This window comes from Apium graveolens, chromosome 1 (genome assembly GCF_009905375.1).
Source record: "Apium graveolens cultivar Ventura chromosome 1, ASM990537v1, whole genome shotgun sequence".
NCBI classification, from domain to species: domain Eukaryota; kingdom Viridiplantae; phylum Streptophyta; class Magnoliopsida; order Apiales; family Apiaceae; genus Apium; species Apium graveolens.
Genome location: NC_133647.1, coordinates 47,794,752 through 47,807,468, shown reverse-complemented (window position 1 = coordinate 47,807,468; position 12,717 = coordinate 47,794,752). Strand labels below are relative to the sequence as shown.

At 34.7% G+C, this 12,717-nt stretch overlaps 1 protein-coding gene across 1 annotated transcript; it reads right to left on the bottom strand.

Moving 5' to 3' along the window:
• Positions 1 to 7,076: 7,076 nt before the first annotated feature.
• LOC141668329 (uncharacterized) lies at positions 7,077 to 8,610 on the bottom strand. The gene is made up of 3 exons (XM_074475205.1): positions 8,462 to 8,610; positions 7,724 to 8,417; positions 7,077 to 7,445 (listed from the first exon to the last, which is right to left on the bottom strand). The coding sequence occupies exons 1-3, from the start codon at positions 8,608 to 8,610 to the stop codon at positions 7,077 to 7,079; spliced, it is 1,212 nt and encodes a 403-aa protein (XP_074331306.1).
• Between the last annotated feature and the right edge of the window lie 4,107 nt (positions 8,611 to 12,717).

Genomic DNA, 12,717 nt, shown 5'->3' with positions numbered 1-12,717 from the left:
TTCCTTTTCCTTATCTTCTAATATCAAGCCAACTTGAGCTATGTCAGAGGTTGCTTGCTTCTCTGTCATATCAGAACTTACTACATCTTGACTCTGAACAACATGAGCCATGTCAGAGGTTGTTTGAAAAATCTTCTTTGAAGTCAGAGTAAGACTAGCATCTTCTTCATTTTCAGTTATTTCTTCATCAATGACTGGCATATAAACCTTTACAGGTTCATCAACTTTTTCTTTGCCCTTGGACCTTGGATCAATTTCCACTTGTGTTTTGGCTTTGGTTGCCTCAGAATTTGTTCTTTCCTTTATCACAATATCTTTAGGCTTTGGAAATTTCTTTTCAACAACAGAAGCTTTAGATTTTGTCTTGACGCCTTCTGCTTTGAGTCTAGCTTCTTCTTCCTTTAGACTCTCAAAGTCCATTCCTAGATTTTCTTTAAGAAATAACTCCTTTGAAATTTCTTCATCAAGTTCCAAATATTCACCAGAACTTATCCTTTTACCAGTATCAGAACTTATTCTTCTCCCAGTATCAGAACTTATTCCTTGACTTGTAATTCTAGCTTTACTTGATGAAAATCCTTTGCCTTGACCTTGACCTCTACCCTTGTTAGAGTTTCCCTAGTCATCATTTCCATCATCCTTTCCCTTCAGTGTTGAATAGATTTATATTTGGACTTAATCACTTTCTCCCCCTTTTTGGCATCAGCAGGTAAAAGAAGAGGGATAAGCAATTCCACTGAGGGTTGGATCTTATTGAGTTGATTTTGGTGAGAAGCTTGATTCTTCATAATTTCATCAATTTGAGTTTGTTGCTTCTCCTGAGTTTTCTCAATGTAGGCAATTCTGTCAAAGACTGGCTTGAAAAATATGTTCTTTTCAAGTTTCACATTCATATCTTGCTGGATCAAGGTTTCTTGAATTTTGTTCACCTTGGCATGAGTTGTTGAGTGTAGACCTTGAAGGTGCCTAGTACTCAATGCAGTAACTCTCAGCTGTGCCTTGAAATCATCATTTATCAGCATTTCATCAGCTTTTGTCAGATGCTCAGCAAGAATCTTTTCAGAAGGAACAAAACTAACTGTGTTCCATTCCTTAGTCCACTCCTTTCCTCTAGGAGTTTCACTCCAAGGTACTGGTACTTCCTTAACAAACTTCTTAACTAGATCAGCTTTATAACTGTGTATTGAGGTGCATGTCCTAATAGACCAGCTGCATCAGCATCTAAATTAGCAGCAGCTTCACCAGTAGATTCTTCATTGGCAGCATCAGAACTTGTAGATCCTGCAGGATCAGCATCCTATGATAAAATAGCAGTATGTGAGCCTATAGAGGCTTCAACATCATCCTCTAAATACTGATCTGCAGCCAGGTTCTGATCAACATCCAAAATTGATGTTGTTGGTGGAGTGAGTTGAATTGGTGGAGCTTCCAAGTACAAAACCTCAGGCACAATCAAGTTATGAATATCAATTTCAACACTTGTACCTGGTTCTTCACTATGTACTGGATCAACTATAGGTGACATAGGAGGTGTTGGTATTCCGTCTTGAGCAGTTTCTGTTTGTGCAGATGAAAGTGATTCAATAACAATTGGTTATGTTGAGATCAGAGATTCCTGATCCCCTTCCTTAGCTGCTTCCCCTATATCCTCTGAATCTGACTCAACTATGTCCCTGTGAGCTCTCTGTTTCTTTAACTTCTTCAAAGGTGGAGACACTGTAGGAGCTTTATCATCAGAATTTAACATTCTAAGCCTTTTGAGGGGCCTAGAACTCCCAGTTACAGTATGTGACGCCCCCGACCTCATAGTAACCTCAGGAACCTCACCCGGGGACGTCAAGCTAACTACAAACTCGTTATATGCTTACATAACCATAAACTTAATTAATAATATAAAATCCGTACAACATTTTTAGTCTATAACAAAAGTTTACGATACATTATAAGACCTTAACCGGGTACAAACATAAATCTATTACACAAACTTTATTCATTATCATACTACGCTTCTCGTCATCCACTAAAACCTTAGTTCATCATATTTTATCCTTTCCTGAACATCCTTCTCTGAAATTCTTTCTTGTGAAAGTTAGTTAGATAATAGAGTGAGCTCATAAAGCTCAGTAAGCATATATCGTACATTTTAACTGAAGTTTATCTAAAAACCAGAGTTTCAAATCATCAAATAAAATAAACAACTTTAACCAAGAGAGTCATCGAAAGCTCATCATGATCATCAAGAGTGCATCATGATATAATAGTTCTCGCAAGATTAAAACGGAATATTCAAGCACGACAAGTTCATCAATTCATCAAGTTTATCAAGTTGGGATCTCGGCCAGCTAAAGAATTGGTTTAGTTTACTCCCAAAAAGGAAGTATCATCATCAGTTCATCAAGTATCAGTGCAAGAATACTCGTTTTTCATCAGTGAGTTATCAGTCCGATCAAATCAATCATCATTTAAGAATCAAAACATCAACAGTGAAATAGTACAGTATATACTTACCTTAAATTGCTTTTACAATTTAATTACTTTGGGTCTCGAACCTCGATATAACTCTGTATCCTAACAATGTCAATTGTAATTCTCAGTAACAGTTTTTATTTCTTTATTCTCAAATCATTATTTTTATTTAATAAAATCCTACTAACTAATCCGAATTATCTAACTAATAAGTACTAATACTAAATACTAAATAATTAAATAAATAATAACAAATAACAAGAGAATACGAATACTTACCGAATTATGATACCCCGTAAGGTTACTCCTAAGTTGAAATTTGACATGGTTATTTCCATATATAGAGTAAGGGAGAATGATCCACCTACTCAATTTAGATCTGGTACATTAATGAGAGGGGAAACAAAAGAGTTGTCTTAAATGGCGACACTAAAGTCCTTCCGACAAGAAGTTAGGCGCCAACGACAACAAGAGCTTTCTAGGCGTCGGTGTCAACGCTTTGGACACGCGAATTACTTGTTTATTAATGTTCTGGAGTTTCTTCTAATTATCCCCACTTATCATCTTTCATGTATTCAATGTGGTATAAAAAATGAAAAGAAAAATAAGCGTCTTGGCAAAACCATTTCATGCCTTGGTGACGACTAACTCCTACACAACAAATGATTAGTTGTTGCCATCACCAATCACCAAGTTATTAATATTTAATGTCTTACTATATAATACTATCACATTTCCTGTTTGTTTCCAATGTGGTAGTATGTTATTTCTATTACTCATATACTCTTCTATGACCCATATTGAAAAGGTTTTGAGATAACTTCCTCCCAAGCCCTATATAAGGCTGGTATTGTTTGCAAGTATACATGGACACTAAGTGTCCCACATTGAATAGTCTTCAAAATAGATTTCCTCTAAGGTCTATATAGTTAACTTGCTCTCAAAACTCAAACTTATGCATAAATATAAAATAAGAATTTGGCTCTACTTAGAGCTAAAGTTGTTAAATATAAATAAAAATTTAAAGGCATGATAAGTGCAAGAAAATCAGTTCAAAATTTTAAAACGCATAAGTGCTGAGGCGTATACCAGCATTTTGGGTGCTAAACATAAAATTGTTTTGTCCCACATCGAAATGTTTATTAGAGTTAACCTCTTCCAAGCTCTATATAGCTGCAGTAAGGGGCGACTCCCCTAGGTACATACTTCATATTCGTTGCCTTGGCTCCATTTGGAGCAAAAGCTTTTTAAAGTTATAAAATTTATATATAAGAGTGTTGGTGGGTTTCTCACTTGTCCCACATCAAAAATATTTGAAGTGGGACTCCTCTTAATCTCTATATAATTGAATAAGAGATGTTCACCATGTAGTTTTGGCTTTTATGGGGGTAACCGAATTAATTTAAACTCTTAAATAATTTTAGGCAAAATGCTCTAACTAGAACTAATACCTAAATACATACAAAATTTTTAAGTTTCTCAACTTAACAAAATCCTCCATCATAGATTAACTTATTAAAGTTTATCCCACATCGAGCAAGTACAAAAACCATTGCCTTTCTTTATCTATATAAAGAGATTTGAACCAACTTAAAAACCAAAAACAACTGGACTTGAAAGCTATTATAGCTTTTAGACTATATCTACTTAGTCCCATATCGAGAAGATGTAGAACTAACTAAGATACTAGCTCAATAAAAAGAGCCTTAACTCAATTTTATTTTTAAGGCAATATTTTCATTTTCAAGTGAAATGTTCCTTCTCACTAAGCTTTGCCTAGTAAAGTTTTGGGCTAATTTATATTAGCTTGCAGTTATTAGTTTAAACTTTCATCTTTCTATTCCTATTCGGTGCCATAAGTATTATTTAATATTTTAATTAAATATTTGCATAATAATGAACACATAAATTCATATTACTTAATTAAAATTGTGTCGGGATATTACATTCTTCCCCCCTTAAACTAATTTCGTCCTCAAAATTTAAACTCAATTTGTACCTGACTTATTGAATAAGTGAGGATATTTTGATTTCATCATCTCTTCGGGTTCCCAAGTCGCTTCCTCTATTTAATGGTTTCGCCAAATCACTTTCATAAGAGGTATCACCTTATTTCTCAATTTCTGTTCTCGATGATCTATTATCTCAACGGGAAGTTCTTCATACTGCATATTTTCTCGAATTTCTATCAGCTCAAAATCTATAATATGCGATGGATCCGGAATGTACTTCCTCAGATACGATACGTGAAAAATGTTATGAATATGCCCTAAACTCGGTGGTAATGCTAACTCGTATGCTACTTCTCCCACTCATCTAAGAATCTCAAATGGTCCAATATAACGTGGACTTAATTTCCCTTTCTTCCGGAATCTCATAATGCCTTTCCAGGGAGAAATCTTAAGAAATACCAACTCTCTTTCCTTAAATATCACCTCTCGACGATCCTTGTCTGCATAACTCTTTTGTCTGCTTTGAGCCGTCAAAATTCTCTGTTGAATCAACTTGACTTTTTCAGTAGTTACACGAATTAACTCAGGCCCTAACAATTTTCTTTCTCACACTTCGTCCCAACATAACGGCGTTCTACATCGACGTCCATAAAGAGCCTCGTACGGAGCCATTCCAATTGTTGCTTGAAAGCTATTGTTGTACACAAATTCTACTAAAGGTAGATGTTCTTCCCAACTTCTTTTAAAGTCCAATACACAAGCTCTTAACATATCTTCCAAAATTTGAATTGTGCGTTCTGATTGCCCATCACTCTGAGGATGAAACGCCGTGCTCATACTTAACTTAGTACACATCTCTTCTTGAAAACTATTCCAAAATCTTGACGTAAATCTTGGATCTCTGTCAGAAACAATTGAAACAGGTATTCCATGCAACCTAATTATTTCCTGCATATATAATTTTGCTAATTTCTCTAATGGTGATGATTCTGAAATTGCCAGAAAATGTGCACTCTTCGTTAGTCTATCCACAATAACCCAGATGACATCATTTCCCTTTTGTGTTCTTGGCAAACCTAGTACAAAATCCATCGTAATGTGTTCCCACTTCCATTCAGGGATAGGTAAAGACTGTAATAATCCCCCAGGCCTTTGATGTTGTGTTTTTACTTGTTGATAAATTAAACACCTTTCTACATATTTCGCAATTTCCCTCTTCATCTTAGGCCACCAAAAATGTTCTTTCAAGTCCTTATACATCTTCGTAGATCCACGATGTACCGAAAAAGGTGACGAATGTGCGTTCGACAAAATTTCTTTCTTAATTTCTACATCAGACGGTACACATATTCGATCCCGAAACCTAACGATTTCATCATTACCTTTCCTAAAATCCTTTTTACCTAATTCTGAATTTGAATTATTCCAAATTTCCTTTAAGCGTTCATCTTGTCTCTGACTTTCCTTTATCTTTTCTAACAAGATGGGTCTAACCTCAATTTGATACAATAAACTCTCTTCCTCTCCTTTCTTAACAAATTCAATCCTAAGTGTTTCTAATTTCTCATGATTTGTGGATTTCACTTCAATACTCGAACAATTCCCTACTTGTTTCCTACTTAATGCATCAGCCACAACATTTACTTTACCGGGGTGATATAAAATTTCACAATCATAATCTTTCAACAACTTCAACCATCTTCTCTGTGTCATATTTAAATCTTTTTGTGAGAAAATATACTTTAAGCTCTGATGGTCAGTATAAATTTTGCACTTTTCCCCATACAAGTAATGTCTCCAAATCTTGAGAGCAAAAACTACTGCAGTCAATTCCTGATCGTCGGTGGGGTAGTTCTTCTCATGGTTTCTTAATTGTCGAGATGCATAAGCAATTACCTTACCGCATTGCATTAGCACACACCCCAAACCTTTTCTTGATGCATCACTATAAATCACAAAGTCTTCAGTTCCATCTGGTAATCCATGTACCGGGGCAGATGTTAGTCTTTTCTTTAACTCATCAAAACTTTGCTCACATTCTTTCGACCAAACCAACTTAACGTCCTTCCTTGTAAAATTCGTTAACGGTCCCGCTATCTTAGAGAAATTTTGAACAAACTTTCTATAATATCCGGCCAACCCTAAGAAACTTCGAATTTCTGTCACCGTCTTTGGTCTCTCCCAATTCATAATTACTTCAATCTTTGAAGGATCAACTGAAATTCCTTCTTCCAAAACTACATTTCCTAGAAAACTTACTCTTCTTAACCAAAACTCACATTTTGAAAATTTAGCATATAACTGTTCTTTTCTCAAAGTTTGTAACACCATCCTCAAATGTTCCTCATGTTCTTTCTCAGTTCTCGAGTAAATAAGAATATCATAGATAAATACAATTACAAACTTGTCCAGATAATTCCTAAATACTCGATTCATCAAATCCATAAATACTGTCGGTGCATTTATCACCCTAAATGGCATCACTACAAATTCATAATGACCGTATCGAGTCCTAAATGCCGTCAATGGAATGCTTTCTTTCTTTACTCTCAACTGATGATAACCTGAGCGCAAATCAATCTTTGAAAAGTAAGTGGCGTCGTGCAATTGATCAAAAAGATCGTCTATTCGTGGTAGAGGATGTTTATTCTTTACTGTCTACTTATTTAGCTCTCTATAATCAATACATAATCTTAGAGAACCATCCTTCTTTTTCACAAACAACACCGGTGCTCCCCAAGAAGAAATACTTGGTCTAATAAACTTTTTATCCAACAACTCTTGTAATTGTAACTTAAGTTCCCCTAATTCTGTCGGTGCCATTCTATATGGTGCTTTCGATACTGGTTGGGCATTCGGGATCAATTCAATCCCAAACTCAACTTCTCTTTCAGGGGGCAAATTTGGTAATTCTTCGAGAAAGACATCTAAAAACTCTCTGACTATGGGTGTATCCTCAATTTTATTTTTAATTCCTTCATTTTCCACAACATATGCTAGAAAACTTTCACAACCTTTTCTTAACATCTTACAAGACTTTAAAATTGATATCATAGCACTGGGTTTTTCTACACTATCTCCCTTAAAATATACTTTCTTTTTATTCGAGCCGTTTAAACATATTCGCTTCTTATGACAATTTAGATTTTCCCTATGCTTCGACAACCAGTCCATTCCTAGAATCACTCCAAAGCCCTCAATTTTAACGATAATAAATCCACTAAGAAGGTTTGTTCACTAATCATTAAGGGACAATCTCGATAAATTTTATCTACGAATAAATTTCTATCGTTTGGAAGTTTTACCAGAAATCCATTATCTAGACTTTGAACAGGTACATTTAACTTATCCACATATTTTGTATCCATAAAAGAATGGGTTGATCCCGAATCAAACAAAACATGAACATCTTGAGCACAAAGTTGAAGCGTACCTGACACTACATCATGAGATTTTTCGGCATCCTGAGTCATCATTGCGTAGGTTCTTGCCACTGCCCTAGGTGCTGATTGCTGAAAAGGTTTCGTTGTAGAAGTCCCATTTCCCTCAGTTTCAACTTTTTGTCTGACTCCTTTTTGTGGGCAGCCCCTTGATAAATGACCTGGTTGTCCGCAAGTGTAACAAGAAATCACTTTAGTCTTGGGACATTGAGAAGCTATATGTCCCTTTTCTCCACAATTGTAACACAACCCATCAGCTCGATAACAAATATCACCACCATGTTTCAGTCCACATTTCTTGCACTCAGATACGGTGATCCTCTTATCATTTCCCCGAAAACTCTCCTTCTTCCTTATGTGTAGTTTCTTATTGTCCTTCTTAAATCCTGAGTTAACACTCAATTCTGTCTCTCTTCCTCGTTTCTTATTATTAAAGAATTGAGTGCGAGCTTCATAGTCCCTTTCTGCAATTCTCGCTTTCCCAACCAACTTATCAAATTGTTCCAACTCCAACAAGGACACCTTCTCTCTAATTTGGGGTTTCAGCCCTTCTTGAAATCTTTGACATTTTCCGACTTAGTATCAACCTGATGAGGAGCAAACCTGAAAAGTTCCAAGAATCTTGAGAGATACTCCGACACGGACATTCCTTCTTGCTTTAGTCCTAGAAACTTCATCTTCATCTCATTCTTCATACAGGTAGGAAAATATTTATCAAAGAACAATTCCGGTATCTCTATCACTTTCTCCATTTCTTTAATCCATACATTCGCAACATGTGGATCCAATTCTCCTTTAAAAATCGGGGGATCTGCATCCTTAAAAGCCTTGTAAGTACACCTTCACTTATTCTCGCCTTCTTTTTCCATATTCTCAACATGTTCCCCATTTATTTCGGGAGTATCCATAGTTGTTCGCCCCTTCATTAAGCTCTTAAACATATTCTTCATTTCTCCCAAAATCAACAACATCTCAGGGCTAATTTGTACACTGGATCCAGTCCCATTAGAATTTCCAACAGCCATCTTCTCCTACAATTCAACATATAATATTAATCCTACTTCATTCGAAATATATATATCGCAGTAACGAATTATCGAGTACTACACATATCATGACATACGTCACAATAACGATCAATCGAGTACTACACACGTTATACATCCTAAGATGGTCAAGTCAAAAACCTACGCTTATGCTTTTCCTAAACGTTCCTCGAGCCTATAATTTTACTACTCGGGATTCTAAATCATATATTTGTCCCCTTTCGAAACCCTAGCTCTGATGCCACCTGTGACGCCCCCGACCTCGAGGTAACCTCAGGAACCCGACCCGGGGACGTCAAGCTAACTACAAACTCGTTATATGCTTACATAACCATAAACTTAATTAATAATATAAAATCCGTACAACATTTTTAGTCTATAACAAAAGTTTACGATACATTATAAGACCTTAACTGGGTACAAACATAAATCTATTACAAAAACTTTATTCATTATCATACTACGCTTCTCGTCATCCACTAAAACCTTAGTTCATCATATTTTATCCTTTCCTGAACATCCTTCTTCGAAATTCTTTCCTGTGAAAGTTAGTTAGATAAAAGAGTGAGCTCATAAAGCTCAGTAAGCATATATCGTACATTTTAACTGAAGTTTATCTAAAAACCAGATTTTCAAATCATCAAATAAAATAAACAACTTTAACCAAGAGAGTCATCGAAAGCTCATCACGATCATCAAGTGTGCATCATGATATAATAGTTCTCGCAACATTAAAACGGAATATTCAAGCACGACAAGTTCATCAATTCATCAAGTTCATCAAGTTGGGATCCCAGCTAGCTAAATAATTGGTTTAGCTTACTCCCAAAAAGGAAGTATCATCATCAGTTCATCAAGTATCAGTGCAAGAATACTCGTTTTTCATCAGTGAGTTATCAGTCCGATCAAATCAATCATCATTTAAGAATCAAAATATCAACAGTGAAATAGTACAGTATATACTTACCTTAAATCGCTTTTACAATTTAATTACTTTGGGTCTCGAACCTCGATATAACTCTGTATCCTAACGATGTCAATTGTAATTCTCGGTAACAGTTTTTATTTCTTTATTCTCAAATCATTATTTTTATTTAATAAAATCCTACTAACTAATCCGAATTATCTAACTAATAAGTACTAATAATAAATACCAAATAATTAAATAAATAATAAAAAAAACAAGAGAATACGAATACTTACCGAATTATGATACCCCGTAAGGTTACTCCTAAGTTGAAATTTGACATGGTTATTTCCATATATAGAGTAAGAGAGAATGATCCACCTACTCAATTTCGATGTGGTATATTAATGAGAGGGGAAACAAAAGAGTTGTCTTAAATGGCGACACTAAAGTCCTTCCGATAAGAAGTTAGGCGCCAACGACAACAAGAACTTTCTAGGCGTCGGCGTCAACGCTTTGGACACGCGAATTACTTGTTTATTAATGTTCTGGAGTTTCTTCTAATTATCCCCACTTATCATCTTTCATGTATTCAATGTGGTATAAAAAAATGAAAAGAAAAATAAGCGTCTTGGCAAAACCATTTCATGCCTTGGTGACGACTAACTCCTACACAATAAATGATTAGTTGTTGTCATCACCAATCACCAAGTTATTATTACTATTTAATGTCTTACTATATAATACTATCACATTTCCTGTTTGTTTCCAATGTGGTAGTATGTTATTTCTATTACTCAGATACTCTTCTATGACCCACATTGAAAAGGTTTTGAGATACCTTCCTCCCAAGCCCTATATAAGGCTGGTATTGTTTGCAAGTATACATGGACACTAAGTGTCCCTCATTGAATAATCTTTCCTCTAAGGTCTATATAGTTGACTTTCTCTCAAAACTTAAACTTATGCATAAATATAAACTAAGAATTTGGCTCTACTTAGAGCTAAAGTTGTTAAATATAAATAAAAATTTAAAGGCATGATAAGTGCAAAACAAATCAGTTCAAAATTTTAAAACGCATAAGTGCTGAGGCGTATACCATCATTTTGGGTGCTAAACATAAAATTGTTTTGTCCCACATCGAAATGTTTATTAGATTGAACCTCTTCCAAACTCTATATAGCTACAGTAAGGGGCGACTCCCCTAGGTACAGACTTCATATTCGTTGCCTTGGCTCCATTTGGAGCATAAGCTTTTTAAAGTTATAAAATTTATATATAAGAGTATTGGTGGGTTTCTCACTTGTCCCACATCGAAAATATTTGAAGTGGGACTCCTCTTAAACTCTATATAATTGAATAAGAGATGTTCACCAAGTAGTTTTGGCTTTTATGGGGGTAACCGAATTAATTTAAACTCTTAAATAATTTTAGGCAAAATGCTCTAACTAGAACTAATACCAAAATACATACAAAATTATTGAGTTTCTCATCTTAACAAAATCCTCCATCATAGATTAACTTATTAAAGTTTATCCCACATCGAGCAAGTACAAAAACCATTGCCTTTCTTTATCTATATAAAGAGATTTGGAACCAACTTAAAAACCAAAAACAACTGGACTTGAAAGCTATTATAGCTTTTAGACTATATCTACTTAGTCCCACATCGAGAAGATGTAGAACTAACTAAGATACTAGCTCAATAAAAAGAGCCCTAACTTAATTTTATTTTTAAGGCAATATTTTCATTTTCAAGTGAAATGTTCCTTCTCACTAAGCTTTGCCTAGTAAAGTTTTGGGCTAATTTATATTAGCTTGCAGTTATTAGTTTAAACTTTCATCTTTCTATTCCTATTCGGTGCCATAAGTATTATTTAATATTTTAATTGAATATTTGCATAATAATGAACACATAAATTCATATTACTTAATTAAAATTTTGTTGGGATATTACACAGTATCTTTCTGAGAAGAAACCTTCTCCACTTCTACAACAACAGGTCTGATATTGGAACCTGTTCCTCGGTTGTTTCCTCAAATCAACATAATTTAATCAAAACATTCATCAGAAAATAAAACTGAAAGTCGATGAAGTAAAGATTAATAAATTGCAATTAAACATGCATAGTCACATAATTTGAGAAACAAAGAACAAATCTTGCAATTAAAGAACAATTTCATTGATATATCAGATGATTACATTTCATGAAATTTATCAATTACATGTAATAATTACAAGATAGTCCTATTCTACGAATCCTAAAATCAACAGCCTTAGTCCTTGTCTAAGAAGACTAACAAAGCTAACGGTGAAGAGAAACGGATGGATGACAATTAATTCTTCTTCCTACTTGGAACAAAGAGAACAACAAGACGAATGATTTGCTCCTGCTGTTTAAGAATACGAAGATGAGCTTCTCTTTGGAAAGATAACAGATCATTTTTAATGTTCTCTGGAAGTTGAATCCAGATGACAAATGGAATATTGTTGATAGAATATGAAGTCGGAATTCTATTTTGAAAGATAGTCACAGTTTCTGTGCCATAAGAGTAATACAAACTAAAATGTGCCATTATTTGAGAGAAATGAATAGATGTGGTTTTACTGATGAATGATCAGTCATTTAAATAGGCAATGGAATACTAAGGGACGCAAGGACTGGTTAAAAATTACAAGTAAAAATAATGACCCCTCGACTCCCTATACTGATGTGTAATAATAACAGTCAGTAAAAGATCTAAAGCCAGAGTTAATGGGCACGGGATATAATAACAATTATTGTACGCATGCAGTTTTTAAGACATACACGCTAACTGTGGTGCCCTCCAAACCCGGGTCAGAAGTTTGGGGTCTACAACATATACACAATATAGGAACCTGTATATAAGATACCATTTGCAA